The sequence below is a fragment of the Drosophila busckii genome, chromosome 2L, assembly GCF_011750605.1.
Source record: "Drosophila busckii strain San Diego stock center, stock number 13000-0081.31 chromosome 2L, ASM1175060v1, whole genome shotgun sequence".
Classification (NCBI taxonomy): domain Eukaryota; kingdom Metazoa; phylum Arthropoda; class Insecta; order Diptera; family Drosophilidae; genus Drosophila; species Drosophila busckii.
This window is the reverse complement of record NC_046604.1, coordinates 6,946,670-6,970,242: the sequence shown is the minus strand read 5'-3', so window position 1 is coordinate 6,970,242 and position 23,573 is coordinate 6,946,670. Positions and strand designations below refer to the sequence as shown.

Genomic DNA, 23,573 nt, shown 5'->3' with positions numbered 1-23,573 from the left:
TAACTGTTTTTTTTTCATTCAATTTGCTTTTTATGCTTATTCCTTGTGCAGATGAATGAAATTCGAATATTTTGAATTTTCTCATTTACTTTTGCTTGTGCTTAAAAAACATCAGTTGGCCTTTAATTTCTATTTGTTTGATTAATTTTGACATATCGTGGCATGTGGCCGCTTGGCCAATTTCTGCAGACTGACCAAACAAAGCATTCGCAATCATTTATGTGCTTAAATCAATTTTTGTTTGTCAGCATTGTGTGCATGATATTTGGCGGCTGTTCAGTCAATATGCATAAAGATATATAACATTTGTACTAGCCAAGTGCATGTGGCTATTGGTTATACCCTAATATTGTTAGCAAGTGGGCTATGCACTGCTAAAAGTTTAACAATTTAAAAACGAAATCTAATACAGCCTGACTACTGCTCAGATTTAATAATTTTTTATTTTGTTTATCAATTGAAATTACAGGGTATATGCTATTCCAACAACACTGCTATCAGTTGCTTTTGGCAATCGTTCAAGTTGATAAATTCAAATATAAATAAAACAAAACTAATGCACAGCATACATATATAATATATATCTATCTTTATAGTTGTAAATCTAAGTATATCAACACATAATTTATATTTTGTGTTTTGGAAACTATAAGTTTTTTGCTATAAATATTTATAAGTAAACATTAGTTTATGGCTTTCCTTATTTATAATACAAGTATATACAACAATTGATTTTTATGCTTTTCGCAATTTTCAAAAACCAAACGCAAATGTCGAAAATCGTTTGAGGCAAGTCCAACAATAATTTATTTAATGTTGAACAAACATATAGCTATATATATCTATATAGAGCTGTGGCCAGCGCGGCGTGGGCATAAGTACAGCGAAATAAATAAATAGAGAAAAAAAAGGAATAGTACAAGCGTTAGGCGATCGCCCACTGTTTGCCGCTTGCTCAATGCTTCTTCTTTAAATAAACTCAAAATTCATAGAATCTTCCAAGCAGACGCACTTTACAAACACAGACACGAACACAAACACACACACACACACATGCACAACTAAACAATGACTAAAATATATAGATAGAGAAACGATTTTTCTATTTCGAAATTTTCATGAATTTATTTCGGGTTTTTCGGTGTTTTTCGGCATTTTCCATTTGCTTGCGAATTCAGTGCGACTTGGGCTGCTAACTTGGACGCGTTGCAAACGAGAAATAAAATACAGAATAGAAAATAAAACGAAATTTTCTGCTCCCAACTAAAAACTAACATATCTATACATATATATCAAGCTATACATTTTGTGTGTGCGGTATAGCTATCTATATATTTATATAGTATATAGTGATCTATTGGGCAAAAAGTGAGCAAATACAAAAATTGTGTGCAGCGCGTTTCATTTTTATAAATAGCTTTGAAACTTACAACAAAAATGATTTCTTGCGCGAAATAAAAAGGTTTTGGATGCTCAAAAACCCAAGAAAACTGTTTTTCACACACATATACACATTTGCTTGTGTGTGTGTGTGAACGCGCGTGCTTTCAAATTTCGTGTTATATAAGCAGGCGTGATCATTGTGCAAAAAAGAATATTTATTTTAAATCAAGCTACTTGTAATCTGAATAATTTTCTTTAAATTTTTCATTCAACTTTTCAGTGTGTTAAATAATTTTGCTAAATTTGTTTTGTGGAACTTGCGTGCGTGCTGAGCAAATTCGAAAACAAGTGAAATTCTAAGTGAACTTCATTTGAAATTAATAAAAATAACAACAAGAAACTAAGGAACTATGAGTTCAGGGTAAGTTTTGTACATAAAAATATTTTTTAAACAATTAGCAAAAGATGAATTCATACAGTTTGCAAATTTTTTATTTATTTTGCAATTTCTTTGCTCAGACTGCGCTTGACTTTGACATTGACTGATTCGAACAAGTATTAAATCCAACAGCATCTATTTTCCGTTAGTATTAGCTTAGTCTAAGGCTAATCTAAGCAGCTGCTCTTGCTCGTTCTTAGTTTTGCCAAGTTTGCTAAAATAAAAGCTGTAAAAAAACTAAAGAAATAAATTCCCACACGCCCGGCTATACACACATGAAGCAAATCCAAACATATGTGAACGCATTGCTCATAAAGACAGTTGTATATACATATACGATATGCTTCGAAATATATCTAGTATAGCATAGATATGTGTATTGGGGAAAACGGCTCTACAATTAAAGCTCATATAAAATTTGAAGGCCAACTAACACCCACGTTTACTCAGAGGGGAAGTGCGGCTGCACAAAGGGGACGGGTTAGGCGTTGTGGTGTCTCGTCGGTTTAGTTTGCTTCGCTTCGCTTTGGTAGCCCTCAGTGGTCTACACGCGCTTTTGGCAGGCGACATTTTCATCTGTTTTCCCACACACACACACGCAGTCGCGCTCACTCACGCACACACGCTAATTAATTAATTCATTTTATTATTTGCATGTTCTTTATATATATGCATGTATTTGTGTGCCTGCTAGATCACACACTCAAATTTAGCACACGTTTTGAAAATTTAGCTAACAACAGCACCGGAAGTTCTCTCTTGAGTACTGCCATTAAAAAAGAAGCCCAGAAAATATAACAAATAAAAAGCAAAAAGCCGCTCGACCTAGTATTTGGCATCAAAAATGCATTTAAAATACATTCAGTTTTTCATTTTTTCATTTTTGAATTTTCTTTTATATCTTATGCATTTTGTCTTGACTGACGTTGATTTGTCGTGCATAAATTCTGAAGAAGAAAATGTTTTTCTGCAAAAATGAAACGCGCAAAGCAGAATTGAGAAAAGTAGGTCACAATATACATAAGTATGATGTGCTAAAATAAAAAGTTTGCCAAAAAGTGTGCAAAATATATATTATACAAATTTTATGGTTTTAAAAAAAGGCAATAAACTCTAAGTGTTTTAAAGTCCTAATAAATACATACCTTTATTATTTGATTTATTTTTGAAAATATTTCATGTCAACCCTGACATTATCATATAAACTCGCGAGTGTTATTTTAAGTACGTACTTGAATGCAAATTTAAAAGCTATAGTCATGTTTATCTGTTGAATTTATATGTTCAACATTTATGCGTGAATTTTTTTTTTGATGCATTGCGTTAATTTTTTTGTCACTTGGCAATTATTTTTGTCACTTCTTTTGTCGCATTGCTTACGTAAATCAGGTGTGAGTTTTATTTATTTTTGCGCATTTTTATGGAATTCTTATTTGTTATTACTCTCGCAGTTAAATTCAAGTGCATGCGAAATGACCGTGAAATAAAAGCCATAAAATCTGTTAAATCTTTTTTGTTAGCAGCAAGCGAAAGTAAAATCTTGCTGGTCCCTAACAAATTTTCAATATTTGCTGCAATTTCTCACAGCAAACATAATTTGTTTACAAGTCAAAGGCGTTGGAAAAGAAAAAATAGAGATTCCAGTTGCACAGCAAGTCGTCAGGCTTGAGAGCCACCACATGTGGCTATGATTTGTTTAATGGAAATTTTGAATACAAAAAAGATATATCTATGGGTGAGCAAGATAAAGCAAAGTTTGAGTACAACGAGCAGTGTATACTCTAAACGAAAAAATAATATTATACCAGCTTATATAAATGAAAATATTAGGTTTTCATTGCTCTCAAGCGCATACTTAACAAATTTTAAGCTAAGCATTTGTTAGAGCATCTGGAAAATCTTTTCATATTTATTGCTGCATATTGTGCAACAATCTGCAACTAACCAACTACCAGTTGGATTTACTGTTGTTATTGCTTATAGCTGGGCACAGTCGGACTTGGGCGCAGACTTGACTTTCACTGGAGTCGTCGCGTCGTCGTTGCCGCTGACCCAACCAGATTAAAATAAATAATTATGAGTGTGAGTGCAGGCGGTGCGGGCATTTGTGTCTGATGTGCTCAGGCCATGCAATCAGAGACGCCACAGAGCTAAAAAATTGACAAAAACATATAAACGAGTTGCAAGTTGTTGTTGCTGCTGCCACGTGAAAGCTTTGCAACGTTTATCAAGTTATTCAATTGCTGATTTGCCCGATTTGTTGTTGATTAATTTGTTTTGTTGGCATACCCTCCCCACTCAAGGTCGTCATCGTCGTCGTCGTCGTCGAGACATTAATGAGCTTTCAAGGGATTAAAATTTATTATAGTTTGCTTATAGCGCATTAAGTTGTTTTTATTGCCTGTCTGTGGCTTTATAGTTTTATTTATAAAAAAATTAAATAAACTGCTTAACTACAGTTATAGATTCTATTCTTGTTGCCTTGTATTATTCTAACAATATATTTTGTATAACTAGTTTTGATTTGCATGCTAACGTAACTTGTTCAAAATCTAAAGAAAGCAAAGCGAAAGATTAGAGAGAGATTAGGCCCTAGGCTATGCATAAAAACATGTGCTCCACATATGTTCAAACAAATAACAATAAAGCGCTGGCAAAATGTAAATTTCTGATAAATAAATTTACAGCTCTAGTTTTAGTTATATAAAGGGAAGCAAGCGTTTGATTTGCACAAAAACAAAAGCAGCTGGCAAATGTCTCTACGCACATCAAGAACCAACTGCATTAAATCTTTAAATAAATACAGCTGCTGCTGATTGACAAATCAGGTCAACAAAATATGAACTGACGAAAAGATATGCGTTAAAGAAATATTTTGTAAAGACGATCAAATAGACTGAAATATATTGAGCTATGGTCAGCCAATTAGTTGATTGATTAGAGCGTCTCTAGCCTATTTATCAGTTATTGTTTTGCCTGTCTGTAAAATCTTTTTGGCGTCTGACCTAGTTTTTGAAAATAATTCTTTGCTGAAACTATTGAATGAATAACAATTTTACTGACAGCTGAAATATAAAACGCAACAACAACAAAAATTATTGACAGGCACTCAACAAAAGCTCAAGTGTGCGTCAGTGCAGGATTAAGTGTCTAGTGGGCCATGACTCACTGCTTGGGCTGCTGCGTTGGCTGCTGCTGCTGCTCAAAGATATTTGGCTCACCCTGCAGCGTTACCTTAAACTTGAGGTAGTGGCTTTCGTCCACGCTGCAGTGCTCCCACACATCTGTAGCTGTATACACCAGATAGTCCAGATTGCTATGCAGCAGCTCTGAACTGTCCTGCAGCGGTGCCTGCAAGCAGCTGCGCAAGCAGCGCTGCCCACGCACTTCGCGTCCGTTCACATCGTTCAGCAGGCAGACGCGTGCGCTGACGCTGCTGGAAGCCACCAGACTCACCAGATACAGCACATAGAGCTGCTCCAGCTGCTCGTCAAGTGGACTGACATAGAGCATCAGTATCAGCGGCAGATGATGCACCAGCTGCAGCTCCGGACCCACCGGACGGCTGCGTGTGCTGTCTGTGCTGCCTGCATAGGCCATAACGGCCACCACATGATTGCAGTTGGGCTTTAGCTTTGCTAATTCCATAAAATAGACTGTATGCCAGCCCGGCCCAACCTCCAGCATAGACTGCTCGGGGCGATGGAACATGAGCAGATGCGTTAGCAGCTCCAGCGGCTTCAGCTTTAGCTGACAACGCGGCACCGGACATTGCGCTTCATTGTTATCCAACAGCTCCAGATTCACCAGCGATGACTTAAGCCAAAGAGCATGCGTTAGAAATGCAGTTTAGCCTGCTTTAGCCATAGCTTACCATATTTAGCAATATTATTGTTGCTTAATTTATGTTGAATAGAAAGCAGTCGGCGCTAAATTTATTTTTGACAGACCGCAGACAGACAACTAAGTTTAGCTACATTTGCTGCTCAAGGTTATTTGAGCTATCTAACATAAGCTCAATTAGGGCGACAAAATTTCCCCCCAAATATTGCAGATAAAGCAATTCAAGTGCAAGTGAGTTGAAGGGGGAGCGCAGTCAGATAAACGTTGCTTTTAATTATGAAGCGAGAGAGAGAAAAAAGCAACTGGTAATAAGCAGACAACATGTCAGTTAAAGCGAAAACAATTAGAGGCACGATAACAGTAGCAGATACAAGATACAAGATACAAGATACACAACTACAAGATACTCGCTCTAAGCCAAAGCCACGGACAAGTTTAAAGCATTTTTGGCATTTTAACGTTGAAAATTTGTCGCCGCCATTTGATTTGGCCGCTGGAGAGCAGCCGCTGCCAATTGACAGACAAATAAATTGCCACAAGAGCCGCCCCAACCCACTGCTGACTTGTGTATCTCAAAGTCAAGCGCTCTGTAGCTGTAAGTACGTGAAGCTACAGTCGTTGTCGCAGCTGCGGCCGCACAGCCGCGCGTGTTAGCCGAGCGTTTGTCATGCATTCGGTTTTCCTTTTGCGGCAGTTCCACTCACAGTCAGAGCCACAGCAACAGCAACAGCCACAGCCTGTCTGCAACAAGTTGCCAGCAGCAGCAGCAGCGACAGCAAACTCAAACACGACTTTAATACGCGTCGAGACGTTGCGCTGTGCAGTCGCTCAAGTTCGCGAGATACAAAACGTACTACAAGCTACTTTGACTTTGACACGATCGCGTTCACGTGTGTGTGTGTGTGTGTGTGTTAGTGCTTGTTACTAAATTCAAACAGCTGTAATATAGCATTTATTTACTTAGTTGAACATCAAACAATTTTTTAGCTCATGCCTAAAAATAATTAATCTGCGTGAGCGTTGGAGCTTTTGGAAAACAAAAACAGCTGCCCGCTCATGCAAAACAGCCGCCCGGCATTCTTTACACATTTATGATAAAGATACATATGTATGTTGTTGTTGTTGTTGTTGTTGCTGTTGCTATTGTGAGTCATCATCAAAGTCAAAGGTCTTGCGATCCATCGATTGTCTCTGACTCAGTTAGATTTTCTGTTTTCAAATAATTTTTTATGTTTATTATTATTGTTTGACTTTTGCGCCTTTGTTTGTGCGAAAATATGATGATGGCTTACATAGCTTTGTCTATCTACGACTAATTTAACTTAGACAGTTAGCTCATTGTTTTAGTTTGCACATGCATAAACAAATTAAGCTAGACAAAAGCAACGTTAAGTGTTTGATTAGCTGAGATAATAGTTTATATAAAATGTTGTCGCATTAATATGCATTAAGCATTAACAAAAAAATTTTGCTTTTTCTAGATGTTTATAGAAAAAGCAAAGATGCAAATTTAACCCAGAATAAACTACAAAAAAACAAGCATAAAATAAAGTGAACAACTTAAAGCAAGCCATAGCTACAAACTTAAAAAGTAGTTATATTTCTTTTAAAAGTCTAGAATAATCTAGATAAAATCATGAACAAAAATTATTAAGAAATTTTTAATACCTGTTTAAATATTTAATTAATAGCTGAACATTTTGTTTAACTTGCAAGACTTAGTTGCGCATATTTCACATAGAAATCAAAGTTAGCAAGCGCATGGTCGATGCATTATTCACGTCCAGCACAATTGCAACAATAAATAAATAAAGTGCAACAATCTTTATCTGAACACGAGCAGGCGCGCGCATTGATTGACAGTTTTATGTGTGACTCATATTGACATTGCCACTGGGCTATGCAAAGTGTCTGATTAAAGTGTGGAATAAACAAAGTCAAGACAAAAAGTATAAAGCTAAACAATGGCCACAAGCACGCTGACTGCAACGCCAACGGCGACGTCGGCGCAGAATCCACAGCTGAAGCGTGTGGTCTATTCCAAGTATCGGGAGCTGTTGGGCTCGTATAACGATAAGGCCAATGCCATTATAGAGACGCTGCCCGCTTATATGGTGCGCGAGGATCGTGGCTTTCATTTACAGGAGCTAACGCAGTTGCAGCCCAATGACAACAACAAAGCCAACAACCTGGATAAGTAAGTGGGCGTTGGGTGGTGGGTGCTGGGACAGGTGCGCGAATTTATGACAGCGCGATAAGAATTTCTAGTGCGCAAAAGTCTTGCTAGAAATTCCAAGTAAATATTTAATTTTTGCTAAAGCTGTGGAATGCAGCCAGGCACCCTGTAGCGTAGTGTAATGTCTATGTGTGTGTTTGTGTGTATTTCTATTTTTAGCGCTAAACTCTGCACGCTGTGGCGTACAATGACTATCATTATGTCATGTTGCATGTGGCAGCTTTCAAGTTGCATGCTGTTTGCTACTTCTGCCCTGCCCTTGATCTTGAAATAAATTTATATATATATTCAGCTGTGCGCGGGTTGAGCAACTTCCAACGCAGACAACAAGTTTCTTTGCTGCTGCCTCTGCTTCTTCCGCTGCTAGCCTGTCAAAGTATTTGTATCTGTTGGATGCGTCTAGCTGAATAAAAAGTAAAAAATTGTTGCACGCTCATTTGCATGCGAAGCGCTGCAAAAAGTGAAAATTTAAATTATAGCAAAGTATTTTTTAATAGCAAGAAACATTTCAATAGTGATTTATATTTCAACTAATTGCCTAAAAACAATTTGTACTGCACTATAAAATTTTATTTTAACTTAATTTGCATAGGTAGAACTTTTATTTCCGTTTAGCATTTAGCTCTTTTAAATTTTGCAACTCACTCAAGCAGCTGCCGCTTGACAATATCAATATTATTTTTGGCATATATGCTCTCATTCATAGTCTGGCGTTCGCCTAATATGCCACCTATATATAAATTCTCGCTCATATATTTTTAGCTCCAACTGTGAATCATATGCAATGCATTTGCTAAGTAAATCAGATTGCAAATGACAATTTGCATTCAAAATTAGCCACAAAGTGCTGGCCTGACATCTTAATAGCACTGACTGAACTGTCAAAATCAGCTGATTCTACTTCCCTAAAACTAGCGCAGGTTATATAACCTTTAGTTAAACCATTGACGTCACCAGACAAAGCAATTGTTGCTTAGATTTTTCAAACGCGTGCTCTTGTCTTTAATATTTTATTTTGCTGATTTTGTTTGATAAGTGAATTTTCTAGTTCAATGTGCGTAATATTTTTGTTTTGAGGCAGACACGTGTGTGAACCAAAGCTAAATGCTATGACGGCAATGCTAAGGCAAGGACAAGGCGAACATTAATAAACTTTATTTAAATAAAAGATTTGCGCCTAAGTGTCTCTGGCGTATACATAAAAATATTCAAAAATTTAATAGCTCTAAATTTTATTACTTTGTTTTGCTTACCACAAATTAATTGAAAACTTATGTTGCTATTAATTAAATATTTTAACAGCAGCTCTTTCTTCACTTTTAGGCGTGTCAAATTGCAATTCTCAACAGATTTCTAACGCCTTGTTCGCTACGCCTTTTCTCCAAATAATTTACTTAATTTAGTTGACATTTTTGTTAATTAATGTTGCTTAAATTGTGGTCAGACTAGCTCAGCATACAAATGTTGAAACATATGTTTGTGCTTTAGTGCAGTTATGCTAAGAGAAAGTGAGGCTGCGGCTATTGCTGTCACGCTCTTTTGGTTCTGAAAAGTTGTCAGGCCTGTTGATCAGTCAGTCAGTTTGTTTGGGTTGTCAGCTTCATTAGTTTTTATATGCACTTGCAGTTGCAAGCTGCTGCGTGCATGCAACGCTTCTTTTTTTTTAATAACTTGGCTAAAAGTGGGTCAGGCGAACAGGAACACAGCTGCTGCGGCTGCTGCTGCGGCTGCTTCATAGCAATGCTAGCTTACGCTTTTTTCCAAGCTGTTAGCTCTGAGTGTTTAACCGCAAATGCGAAGGCTAACCGCAGTTGTTGCAACAGCCCCTAAAAGCTAAAGCCAGCGCACCCACAATTCAAAGTACAGCGCGGCGAGCTGTCGGCAAAATCCGCAAATCGTTTCACATGCAAATTGGAGCGAGTGCATCAATGTCAAAACATGACGCAATTTGTTTGCTTTTGCGGTTGTGATTATTTGCTAATTAAGCGTTTAAGCGGCGTATACTTAACTTTTATATAAAGTCAATGCTTCTTTATTAACTATGGTCAACTATGCGCAGCAGGTGCAAGACTTGAACTTGCTCAGTCCTGACCAAAATCGTAAGGTCGTTCAGTCTATTGACTTTTTCTCTCTATCTCTGTATCTATCTCTAATTGCAAACTCGTGCATTGACACTGTCGAGCTTTGTAAGGCGCCACTTACAGTTGCAACTACTGTCAAACGCTTAAGGCCAGTTAGGAAATTTAACTGACAGTTGTTTTTGTTGTTGATGCATTTCATTTGTTGCTTGTTTTTGGTTATTGCTTATTGCCAGCCATTTAAGGAGGTGCAGTTATGACAATTATTAAATGCCAGACAAGCCTAGAAAATGAATAAAAAACAAAAATAGACAGTTTACTGTTATTCATTGATTTCCTAGTTTAAATGTAAATAATAGCAAAACACAAATGAGTGGGACAAAAGTGTCTGATATTAGTTCAAAATATTATTAACAGCAATCAAGCTAAACAAAGAGTTTATATAAGTTTAATTAAACATTAGTATTTTAATAAATATTTAGAAAATATCTGTAGCTCACAAATTGTTGCGATCGCAACTTTAATTTCTATATTAACTTATGCCATTAAATTATCCATAACTTAATACATATTTTAAGCTTGCCTGCGGCAGCTTTCTTAATGTTTTCCCAATTGATTTTAAATGCTTTTGTGTGGTATATTGTGCTTTCTTTTGTTGCTTGCCAAGTTCCAAGTTGTCAGCCTCTCACTTTCAGCTGTGCTTGGGCCCTAGGGCCAGCACTTTAGTGAATAAGTGGGTATAAATGGCAATGCCAGCATCTTCAGCATCTACTTTCGCCCCACGCCGATCAAAGGCATAAAAAATTGGCTCACTGAGCTGTCGATGAGAGCGTCATTAGTCAAAAGTAAGCGAGAGCAAAAAACTTGAAGAGCGCTCATACATGAGTGCTTTGTCTTTTTTTTTTGTTTTCATTAATAACAAAAAGATTTGAGCACATATTATGATAAATAGGAAGACAAAAGCGACGAGGCGTGCTAAACAAATGTGAAAACATCAACAGCAACAAGAAGAAAATTTGCATGAACATGAAACCGTTTGTTGGTGATCAACATTTTTGCACATTATGTTAATTATGTGTCTCTCTTGATTAATTGCAGCTATGGACAACGCGGCGGTGGCGCCGCTGCTGCAGGTGGAGGCTATGAGGCGCCCGCCTGCGTGCAGAACGCAATGATGACAAAAGACAAGAAGCCCTTCACCTATACGCCCGGTGGCATAGATCTCTCCCAAATACGCTCGGAGCGCATGGCCAAGCGCTTGGCTCGCAATGCGCAGTCCGAAGGCACCACTGGCGCAAGCCAACAGAACAGACCCTCACCCCAGTCGCCAGGTGCTGCTGCTCCGGGCGCAGCAGCCAGCTCCATGGGCGCTGCGGCAATGGGCATGCCGTTTCAGGTGCTGCCACCACCGCCGCCGCCACCGCAGCCACAGACACAAACCGGTAAGAATGGTCAGCAAGTTGCCAATGCAGCACCCCCACCGCCACCCCCACAACAACAACAAAGCACATTAGCACCGCCTGGACGTGTGAGTGCGCCTGGCTCGCCGGCAGCGGCACGCAAGTCGCCAACACCACAGCGCTTTGAGCCGCCGCCGCTGGGCTTCCGGCCGGAGATCAAAATACCGGCCAATCCGATGGCAGCGCTGCGCAAGGTGCCGCCGCCCGTGGAGAAGAACACTTTCTGGAAGGATGAGTATGTGAAGGACCGCTCCAAGAGCCCCATGCCAGAAGCAACAACAAATGACAATGGCAATGGCAACAACAGCGCTGATGTCGTTGATGGTGAGCAAGTGTCGCTGGATCATTATGCTGGGCTTTGGTTCCGGTTTTAATCCCACATTGCCACTGTGGCGTCTCCCATACTAAAGGGACACACAGTTCGTCTCATATTGCTCGCCGGCTAATTACTAAAAGCGGTTTCTGGTGCTCTCTCTTTCTCTAAACGACATTCAAACTAACAAACAAACATAAAAGCTACAGCCGCCTTTTCAATTGACAAACTCCCTACTAAACGCACTAAAAATTCATTTAGTTATAAGTAACTGTCATCAATTATGAACAACAAATTAAAGAAAAAAATCTTATTCACAGCTTCTAAGCCAGCTGCTGCCAACAGCTACAACAACAACACTGAGAACGGCAACAGCTGCAGCCACAACGCGTATGCACCACAGTCGCCCAAGACGCCGCCGCTGCAATATCAACAGCTGCAACAGCAATATCAACAGCAATACGATCAAGAGCAGCAGCAATTGAAGCAGCAGCAACAGCAACTGCAGCAGCAGCAACAGTCGCCGCGTCCAGAGTTTCGCAGCGTGCCCATGCCACAGTCGCCGGCTGTTAATGTTTATACGCGTCAAACCGAAAGTCCGCGCTCGCCTTTCGAGCAACAACAACAACAACAACAGCAACGTGCTACTGAAAGTCCTTTCCGTTATGCACAACAACAGCAGCAGCCACAGCAGCAACTACAACGTCCTGCTGCGCCGCTATCGCCGCTAGCTCAGCCACAGCAGCAGCAACAACAACAGCGTCCACCCACAGCAATCTCGCCGCTAGCTCAGCAACCAACAGCAGCAGCAGCAACTGTGCCTTGGCGCACGCAACGCGCTACATCTGCAGCACCACAGCAACCAACGCAACCACAGCCCATTTTCAACAATGTGCAGCAGCAGCAACAACAACAGCAGCAAAGATCTCGCGATGTTTTCAGCCCAGTCAGAACAGAGCAGCCAAGCTACAGCACTCAACAAAATCAATACCAAGCAGCTAAGCCCGTAAGTGGAAACTTAAGAAATATTAAATTTAACAAGCAGTGATTTTGAAATGATTTATAAGCTGCGCAGCTTATAGAATTAATTATTGTTGCCAAAGGTAGAACTAATTGCCAATTTCAATAATTTGTACATTTATAATTAATTTTCATGCCTGAGCAGGCAGCTACATATAAATTTTATGCGCACTTTATATATACGTATGAGTAATATAACAATAATATTGAATTTTACAATTTTCAGTCGTTGTGGCAATTGCATTTCTACACTTGCATATATCAGCTATAGCTGTTAGCAGGAAGCATGCTAAATTTATTTATAAACCTAATGCCATAAGCTGTGTGTGTATGCGTGTGTGTGCTTGTGTCTCTGTCTGTGTGAAGCGCTCAACAAATTAAACATTGAACGCATTCCACTTGTGCAGAGAGCTTCTAAATTTAGTGCAATTGCCAAAGGCCAAACACGAATTTTGAACTTGAGGCAACAGATTTTTGGTTGCGAAGACGCAGCAAATAAAATACACAAGGTCTTAACCATTAACATAGACATGTAAACAATATAATAAAGTTAAACAAAATTACGAACTGACAATAGAATTGCTATGAATTTAACACTTATGATTTATTGAACTTGCTTTTTTCAAATCCATTTTTTTTTTTTATTCTATAGACCAATGTGGGCTCGCTTTATATTGCGCCATTGTCGCAGCCTACAGAGCCGCAGGCTCAGCGCCTGTTGCTGCAGCAGCAAGCTGGCGGCGCTCGAGACTCGCCCATGCGTCAAATGCCGCAGCAGCAGCAGCCACAACAACAGCCTGGACAGCCTATGCGCTGGTTGAGCTCACAGCCTGCAGCCAAGGAGCAAGCACCTTGGGCGCGTCCCGAGGAGAATGGCAATGTGATGCCTTCCTCGTTGCGTCAGCCTCAAGCACAAAGCACAAGCAACAACAACAACAACAATTACTATCAACAGTCAAGCACACAAACCAATGGCAATGGCTATGTAGCAGCTCCAGCTACAGCTCCAGCTACAGCTCCAGCTGCAGCTATGCAGCAAAACTTTGGTCAAAATCCAGCACACAGCGGCTTGCGCCTGCAGATTAATATGAATGCCAACAATAACAATACCAATGGCAATAATCAGAATGGACCCAGGGTAAGCTGCAGCACAACAGCCTTTTATTTAGCCGTAGTATATAATTTTATTAATTAACAGGAGCGCATTATACCCATTACCTTGGAGCAGACGCCCACCTATGCTGCCGCTCAGCCCAACTTTGGTGGTAAGTCGAGACTTTGTGTTATTTTGTGTTGCTTTATGTGTTTAATCCAGCTTCGGTGTTATGCTCGAAAACCTTTTATGTCTGTTACTAAACCAACCCATAAGCAATGCCCTTAAACCCCAATCCAAACCCTACTCCAAGTATTATCCTTAGTACGCTCCGTTTTCCACAGCTCTTTCTCTTTTGTTCTGTTACTCTTTTCATTTCTTTTGGTGTCATCGATATGTATGTGTTCTATGTTATACTTCTTTCTATCCCCAATGTAAGCGCCTGCTGGCCACATTATACGCTCAGCTAATCAATTTGTCGATCAAGGTTACAACAACTTTGGAGCATCACAGCAGCAGCAGCAGCAGCCACAGCCGCAGCAGCAACATGTCATCATCAGCAGCAACAACAACAATAACAACTCTACACGCATTATACCTATTACCATTGAAGCCGGACGTGGTGGACCTGTCAGCCAGTCGCCCGTGCTTTTGCAAAAGTAAGTACAGCTCTCTTCTCTGACAGTTTTGTTTGATATTTTGAATTCTGTTTGTGCTTTATCAACACTAAAAGCTTAGTAGTGCACAACTCAGCCGCAACTAATGCGTTTTACCTTTTTTGTGCTTTTAAACTGTTAACAAATCGACTGACCACACGCACCTTGTCTTAGTGCCAATTACAATATGTTTGTGCATCAATGTCCGCTCGAAGCGGAGATACGCTACAGAAAGCATCGCCTCAGGTAGTTAAGTCAATCAATTCCATCAGACATAGTTCAAGCGCACACACACACGCACAAGTTTCGCTCAGTGTTGTTCAATTAGCAATTGCAGCAGTTTGACAAAAAGCTATCAATGTTCATTGCTGTTGCAATTGCATTTTTGTTGTCTTATATGTTGTACTTTTTTCATCTCGAACATAACGTTTCATATGAAGTGACACACATCTGCAAACGTAAATTAAATAGTAAACTGGTTAACAAAACATAACTTCGACAATTGCATGCTAACACCAACAACATAACCTAACATACGGCCTATATTTACTTGCAGCGATCCACGCTCACCGCCCATACAGTCGAAATCGTTTAGAATATTGCAAAAGATCACCGACACAGTGGACGATGGCGCCAATAGCAACAACAACAACATCAACAGCAGTCGGCAAGAGTCGCCGCTGCAGGAGCCGGAGCTGCAACGTCCGCAATTTGCGCGCCAGATGAGCGCACAGCAGGCGCGTCATAGTCCGACTATTGAGCAAATGAGGCGACTGCAGATTGCACAGGATCAGAGCAGTCCACCAGTAGCTTGGTCCCCGCAAGGTGAGATTGTTACATTAAAGAGTGGCCGTGGTAAGCCCCAGTGTCGTCGTCGTTGGCTCAACTTGACCCCTATTCCATGCCCTATAGCTCTCATTCTCTCAGTCTCCCTCCCCCCTTTTTAGTCTCATCTCTTATGGGTGCTGGCTATTTTACTAATACCCAAGCTTAGAACTTTTGGAAATCTACTTACTGCTTACTGTGTCTGTCCAATTTTAATACAAATGCGCAAACAACAAAATTTGCAAAATACTACTAAACAGCTGCAGCTCAATTTGAAAAACGTTACTCATACGCCACGTTGCCAAATTTTTGTTTCTATTTACAGGTAATGGCACACCAAATCGTTTTAACACACAGCGTTCGCCTTTTGGTTAGTCCAGTGACTTTTATATTATTTATTAAACTAACAAATTGTTTATTCAGATACACAACAACAATATGTGCCAGCTAGCGAGCAACAGGCACCGGAGCCTAAAAAATATACGGGCAGCGCTATACCAAGTCGTTCATTTAAAATTCTACAGGCAATGACAACACCAGAGAATGCCGGTAAGTTAATTTGTCTAGTACTTAAAGTCCCCTCTACTCTGCAAGTTATGATTAGTTTATTTTTATAAATTTCATTTTGTATATTTATCATACATTACACACACACACACACACACAATTTCACACATGCACACATACATACATAAGAAAAATACAACAGTACAACACTTGCAACTGCATCAAGTTTTTTCTCACAGTGTTCTTCTTACTTGTGTACGTATTGACTTTTCGAGAAATTTCACCTTTATTGATTTGATCTATTACATTTGCACTCAATATTAATTTATGACTTAAAGTTAGTCGCCGGTCTTAATGGTTAAGGTGTCCTTCCATTTCGGTTGATTGTTCAGTTAAAATGCATGTTGCATATGCCACAATGGAAAGACCTCAAGGATTTTGTACATATTTAAAACCAACATTTAATAGTTCATTATTTGCATCAATATTCCATTGGCTCATTTATACACTCACTCACTTAATCACTCAATCAATCAATCAAACAAATGTAAATATGTATAGCATTGCTTGATCGTTTAATCTATAACCAAAAAATAAAATTAAAAATATTGACTGCCTTCGGTAAATCGAAGATTAAATATTCTTGCAGTTACCATGTTTGCTAAAAATATTTTAAAATTATAAATTGCTCTGCCAGATTATTTAAATATGAAAAATAAACTATGCACACAGTCAAAATTAGTTTTGGTGTTTTGAACATAATATGCACTCTCACCTTGTCTATATATCTTTTTCTTCTTTCTTTTATTTATTTTTATTTCTGATAACCGTGCACCTATAAAACAAAAACAAAAAACAAAACAAAAAACTGTACCGCAACCACAGAGCATAAAATTCACACCGAGCTGGACTCGGATTTGGAAATTGTTGAATTGAACGAAAACAATAATCATAATAATAATAATTATAATCAAAATAATATTATTAATAATAATAATAATGTCGATCATAAGCGCGAGATTAACAATAAAAGCAACAAACGCCATAGTTATGCATCAGGCACGCCCCTCATTGACACTAGCAAGAGCAATAGCAATAGTACTAGCACATGTCCAGCCAGCTACTCATCCAATTCATCGCTTAGTTCCACAGATGATAGTTCATGTCCCAAACCGCAGCCGGAACGCTCACAGTCCGTGCCGCCACATTATGCTTATGCCTACGGTTATGCGCCTTATCCTTGGTACATGCCGCCGCCTCCAGCTGGCCACACTGCTGCTCCAGATGGCGCGCAGTTGCCACCTTGGCCTTACTGGCCACCACCACCTCCGCCGCCAGCGAATGCTGCTGGCAAACAGCCCGAGGGCTTTGCACCTTATCCTTACTATTATCCTTATTATTTACCGCCTCCGCCTGCCTATGGCCAAACAGCCGGCAATGCTGATGCGCCAGCATTTGTGCCGCCTCCCTATGCTTATCCCTATCCCGTTGCGCCCAGCTATAGTCAGAGCTCCACTGAGAGTCGCGCCAGCAGCGTATTGCCTGACATCATAATCACGCCCAGCACCGATGATATGCCCTCGCAGGTTATCATGCAGCATCACATCAAGGTGGAGCCACGTGAGCCGCCCAAGCGTGCGCATTCCGTGGAGATTGAGGAGCTAACCAGCAGCGCCAAAACACGCAACGTTTGTAAAAATCAGCAGCAGGTCATAGATGTGCTCAGTCAGCGTTTGGCCAACATTAACAACATTGCCGCTGGTCATACGCAGGCCAATCTATCCAAGCAGCTGCAGAAGCAATACGCAGGCGAGCAGTCCAAGGAGCTGGGCGCGCGTTCGCCCACTGAGAACAATGAGCAGAGCAGCGATGAGGAGACAGACACACCCAAACATGTTGAGGCGCCCAAGCCAGCGCCACTGCAGTCTATAAAGAGTGTAAACAATGTGCAGATCTATCAGCAGCTGGACTCGGAGAGCGAAGATGATGATGATGATGTAACCACTGCTGAGGAAATGTCTGATGAGGAGGAGCAGGAGCCAGAGTATATTGTGGAAGAGGATCTAAGCACCATTTATGAGGAGGAAAGCGAACTGGAACGCAGCAGCGAATACGCCAAGACGGTTATTGAAGTCGAAGAAAACGATGATGATGATGAGGATGAGGAATCCAATTCGGTTACAGTGCGTCTGCCGCTGCGCTTCAGCTTTAGTCGCAGCTCAAATGATGAGAACATTGCCACAGTGCAAGTTGGCAGCAGCACACAAATTGAAGAGCGACGCGGCAGCTTGGAGAATAAACGCAATTCCTTTAGCATAGCCAAGCTTGAGGACGACGCTGAAGACGACTGCGAGGTCAGCGTTACCATCAGTCTATCCAACTCCAACTCTTCGCGTTCCAATTCTGTCGAGAAGCATACGACTCCGCGTAAAAAAAGTCAAGAGGATGTAGCCGCCAGTTTCTCGCTGGGCATGCGCAATAAGTTTGCCCGCGAGCCGCTTGCTGAAGAAAAGGAAAAAGAAACTGCAGCTGCGCCAGAAGAATTTGATTTCTTTGCTACCTTAATGGCAACCAAAGCGCAGGCGCAAAAAATGCTGGAGCAGTCCAAGCTAATGTGGAAATCTTCAGAACAGCCTGCAGATGAAATTAAACTGCGCGCTAAGGAAACAGAAACTAAAGTTAAACGTCCGCTATCCATGGATGTTAGCAAGTTGCAAGAAGAAACTTTAAAGCTGCGTGTTAAAGATGCGCAGTCTAAGCCTACACGCCCTCTATCAGCGGATATGAGCAAAACACAGGCAACACTAGAGGCTGCTAAAAATAGCTTTTGGTCAACTTTTGCCACAGCAGGCAAACAGCAAGAGATCGAGCAGCAAGACGCTGACTGCTCCGCAAGCATAAATGAAGTTAAGGAGCAGTCACAGTGCTCTAAGAAGAAGAAGACTGTGAGTTATACACCACTGCAAAAGGAAACTGTAGCAAAAGTAGAGCATTGGGCCACAACACTAAGAGCACAGGTCTCAGTCCTGCCTCAAGCACAGCGAGCTGAAATGGAATTTATAAAAGAGCAAACGCCAGTTGAAGGGCAAAAAATAGTGGAAGAGGTAGAAGAAGAAGAAGTGGACTTCTGGGCCACAATGGAACAAGATAAATCAGTGGCGGCGGCTAAGCCAGCCGTTGAGCCAGACTTTTGGGCAGAGCGTGAATCAACACCAGAGCCAAAGCCACAGGCACAAACAGCAGATGAAATGGATTTCTGGGCAGAGGTCAACTCTGCGAATAACAGCCCAAATGAAGAATATGCATACGATCCCACTAAATACCCAGAGGAGCCACGTGAAGTGGACACTGATGAAGAAATTGATTTTTGGGCCGAAATTGAAGCCAAACGTCAGCCAGATGATGACGATGATGTAACTTTTCACAAGTCGGCAACCTTTTGGGCGCGCAAGGATCGTCAGAATTCTGTGGACGAGACGCCCTACAAGCCCGTGGAAACCAAAGCGTTTCGTGCCAAGCTGCCGGATGAGCCAGCAGTGGAGATCGATGTGTGGTCTACGCTGCAGGCAGCGCGTGGTGAGGAGCCAGTGTTAGTAGATCCTGTGCTGGAGCAAGAGCAGCTGCTAGCCGAGCAATATGAAGAGCTGGAGCATGAGAAGGAACAGCAAGTGGAGCAGCCAGTCGAAGAGCATAGAGAACAAACTAATTTAACTGAAATGGAAACCATGTCGTTAGCATCTATGCATGAGCCACTAACAGTGCACACTTGGACGGCGAGTAACTATGATGAGCAGCCAGCGCAATTGCAGGCAGCTGCAGAAGAAGGAGAAGCAGAAGAAGAAACAGACTTTTGGGCAGATATGGAGCAGGAGCGCAGCCGCAAAGAGCAGCAGGAAGAGGCAGAGCTAAAGCGTCAAAATTATAGACAAGCTATGGCATTCTTCAATACCTCCATAGATGAGCAAAAAGTGGAGAAAACTACGTCACAACGCAACAGTGCGCTGCTGCAAACAGCAGAGTCCATTGATCTAGGCCCACCTGGTGAGTACGAGCTAGTGGGTGAAGATGGCGAGATAATGGAGGCGTACAACAAGCAACAGCAAGACGAGCAAGCAGCTGAAGAGGAGGCAGAGCGTGCAGCAGTAACGCCCACCAATTTACCTGAAGTTTATATAGAGGCGGAAACAGAGCCCGAAGCGGAGCCAGAAACGCCATCAAAGCCCAAGCTGCTGTCTAATGGTCTACCTGATCTAGGCTTGGTGGAAACGCCTAAAATTTCAGTGCGGGATCGCATTAATGTATTCGAAACAACGCCAGCTAAGACGCTGGGCACACACTCGCTGTCCGTGGACAGTGGCCATGGCAAGGGTCAGCTCTCGCGCAACAGCAGCACGCAGCGCTCCGAGTCGGAGATTGAGGAAGATGACTCGGGTGTAACCGACATGAATCGCCAGCTTTCGGAGACAGACACAGAGTCCGAGAGCTTCCCGGAGCTGCGCAAGATGACGAGTTATCAGCGTGCCGCGACACATTCCAGACTGTTCAAGCTGCTTCAGGATGAGAACGATTTGCCCGAGGCAGCGCTGGCGGCGCAGGCAGATGAGTTTCAGTTCAAGCCCAGTCGTCGCAAGATCGTGCACAATGTGTCCATTACCAGGCGCCAGAATCCCAATGCATTGAGTGAGGCGGAGACCATGACACAGCGTCGCGAGCGTCTGTCGTTGCCGCTATGCAAAAACACCAGCATTGATGCAGATAATCCTTCCACACCCAACAGTCCTGCTTCGCCCATTGTCTGCCCCTCGCCCAGCAAGCAGCGTGTGGTGAGCGACAAGCTGGTCAATGAGCTGGTGCAGAGTCTGCTGCTCAAGAGCGACAGCACGCATCTGCGTCAGCTGCCCATGGAGAAACTGCAGGCGGCAGCCAAGCGTGCCTTGGTGGAGGAAATGGATTCGCTGGAGAACAGCTCGCTAGACAGCACGCCCGCATTGACGCCAAAGCAGGATAAGGAGTACAGTGATTACTACAATAGCTGGACGGACGCCAATGGCAGTGGTGATGAGATAGTGCCCTCCAAGGCTTTTCGCGCGCTGCAGGATCCCAGACGCAGTCCCTGGACTGTGCGCTGTCCACGCGTGCTCAGCTCCAAGACCATCAATCGCGATCTGGCGCGTGTTACGGAGTCACCGGAGATAGCCAACAGTCGCGGCAGCAAAAGTCCCGAATGCTTTAGGCAACAGTCGCGGGAACGTTCATCAAGTAGCTGGCGCAAGCTCTAGGGATTAGTTTTATGGGTTTATGGGATTATTACGTAGACTTTAGTACCAAGCACTGCCCCCTTGTTTGTTAATGGGAATATCTGCGGGTTTCATGGGGATGGGTCAGTCAACCAGTTATTGCATTTGTTCTCATTATGCTCACCATACACACTGTACATTAATTTACGAAACATAACTAAAACTTTAATTAAATAATGTATATAAATAATTAAAATTTAAACTTCAAAACTATCAAAACATAAAAATTAAAAATCGTTCATTCGTTCGTTCCTACGTTTGTTATCTCAATAAAATTCATTTCATGAATTAAATTCTCGTAACTGTCGAAATCGACCAAATAATAAATAAAACCAAACAACAAGAAAAACCAAAAACAACTCCAAACCTCAACTATCTAATCGCCACAGTAATAATTAAAACCGAAACTCAAAAATACAAATTTCATCAACTCAATGATTTTGTAAAACTCGTTCAAAATCCTAAGGTACCAAAAATTTCAAATTTTAATTTTTTTATGAAAACCCAATTTGAGCATAAAAATTTTTCTTATTGTTTTCATTTTCCAATTTGTCCACTATTCTATGTAATTTTCTTTTATTTACGCCGCTATTTAATTTTTTAATTCTTATTATATGTGCCTTTTAACTTTTAATTTGTTGCGTTAATTATTTGCGATATATAGTGCATTTTGAAATTATTAAAAGGTTTGTATATTAAAATTATTATGCTAATTCAATTTTCTGTAGTTAGCTCATAAAATTACAAAATAAACCAAACTTAACATTAACTTGGCTTTCCCAAAAATATATGAATAGAACTAAAATTTAAAAATATATATCATCGCAAATAGTTAACACAAATTTCTATTCTTTATTTAAATGCTTTTTATTTCCTTATAAGACTTGTAAACTTTTGGAGAGTTTATTCCACCTTGAACAACGAATGAAGATTTTTAATATAAACAATAAAGCAATTTGTAAAATATACTATGTTATAAATATAAACAAAAAAGTCGTTCGTTACATTAACCATTCATAAATGTTTCAATTACATTTCTTAACTGGTTTTTTACACACAATTTTAACAAACATTAATCGTTAATTTTAATTGAATATGAATGGCTTTTTTAATTTCTTAAAAACAAAACAAATTTGAAAATTGGCTAAAAACAATTTAAAAAATAAATCAAATTCAATTCTAAACAACAAAGGTGAAGTTTTCTCTCGCGAAGTTCCTGCTGCTGCCGCCTGCCACACTTGTTGCTTTATTTTATTTTAAATTCTTTGATTTATTCTGTCTTGTTTTGTTTTAATGTAATTTGCATATCTACAAATGCGCAGACATGATAAATTTTCCTATATGTTTTATTGTTAGCTTTATTTGTTCATGTTGCATAAACTTGAATATCTTTGATTAATTTGTGTTTCATTTTATTACAGGACCTGGCCAATCGGATCTATAATTATTTCTCAATGCCATAGAAATCAATTATAGAGGAGAAGAGAGCATCAAGTGCAGATGTCTTTAGTTTAAGTACCAGCACACATAGGATTGTTTTAATATCAAATAGCTTGGGAACGGGACACCCCAGTCAATGACAGTTTTTAGTGAAAATTTCGTAAATGACTAATCAACTTAGCATTGTAGCTGAACAAGAAATTATGTATTTTTATTTTCCCCCAATTGTTAAACGCGATTTGATAGCAGCACTAAAATTTCTAACCCAATTTAACGAAAGCGAATCATTACTAATCTTAATAATTAAGTTGTAAAAAGAGAAAAAAAAAAGTTACATCAGAGAAAAAGAAAAAAACACATTGAGGTAACAACGAAACGAAATTTACGCAGTCATTATAACAAAACTCGAACCATTATGATATATAATCTTTGTATGTATATCCGGATAATACGAATGCGCATATTACAACGATTTAACAATTTTATGTTCAACATAAAAACTTTGTGTGTTGTCAAAGCAAAGTTAAAAATTATTTTTGTTTCAATCACTACATTTATCATTTTGTTTATGTCATAACTATTTATAAATGAACGCAATATTATTATATTATTATTTTCTATATGCATAAATATATACATATATATTTTTTGTGTTGTATAATTTTTTATGCAGTAAACATTTTTAGTAAATAAAAACATAAAATATTTGAAACAACAATTTGCTGTAGTTGTAGTTCAGTTCATATATGTATCGTATATATTTGATAGATTTAATAGTAGTTTTGGAGGTACAGAGAAGCCAAGCGTAGCAAACAACAAACTCTTGTATAATTAAGTAAATAGTAGTTAGTTTCATATTGCACTTCAATATAATTAATACTTTCATTTAAATTCGAAAATGTTAAATATCGTTAAAAATGGACAAGTTGAACCAAGCAACAGCAAAAACGCCAGTTCAAAACTCAACTACGCGCGTATATTCA

General features: G+C 40.1%; 2 protein-coding genes across 7 annotated transcripts; one reads left to right on the top strand and one right to left on the bottom strand.

Moving 5' to 3' along the window:
• The first annotated feature begins 1,663 nt into the window (after window positions 1–1,663).
• Window positions 1,664–22,910, top strand: LOC108607699 (transcription factor mef2A). 6 transcript variants are annotated; one of them, XM_033294919.1, is made up of 11 exons: window positions 1,664–1,804; window positions 11,078–11,763; window positions 12,073–12,758; window positions 13,425–13,910; window positions 13,971–14,037; window positions 14,305–14,524; window positions 14,696–14,767; window positions 15,078–15,346; window positions 15,672–15,716; window positions 15,770–15,895; window positions 22,572–22,910. In XM_033294919.1, exons 1-11 carry the CDS (start codon window positions 1,794–1,796, stop codon window positions 22,592–22,594), a joined length of 2,691 nt encoding a protein of 896 aa, XP_033150810.1. In that variant the 5' UTR covers window positions 1,664–1,793; the 3' UTR covers window positions 22,595–22,910. The 6 variants fall into 6 exon arrangements, with proteins under 6 accessions (XP_033150810.1, XP_017854180.2, XP_017854175.2 ...); XM_017998691.2 differs by lacking the exons at window positions 1,664–1,804; window positions 14,696–14,767 and adding exons at window positions 7,499–7,862; window positions 16,739–21,616 and having other exon boundaries at window positions 14,353–14,524; XM_017998686.2 differs by lacking the exon at window positions 1,664–1,804 and adding an exon at window positions 7,538–7,862.
• Window positions 4,871–5,736, bottom strand: LOC108607701. Its single transcript, XM_017998692.1, has 2 exons — window positions 5,697–5,736; window positions 4,871–5,638 (listed from the first exon to the last, which is right to left on the bottom strand). The coding sequence occupies exons 1-2, from the start codon at window positions 5,697–5,699 to the stop codon at window positions 4,988–4,990; spliced, it is 654 nt and encodes a 217-aa protein (XP_017854181.1). The 5' UTR covers window positions 5,700–5,736; the 3' UTR covers window positions 4,871–4,987.
• Window positions 22,911–23,573: the final 663 nt, after the last annotated feature.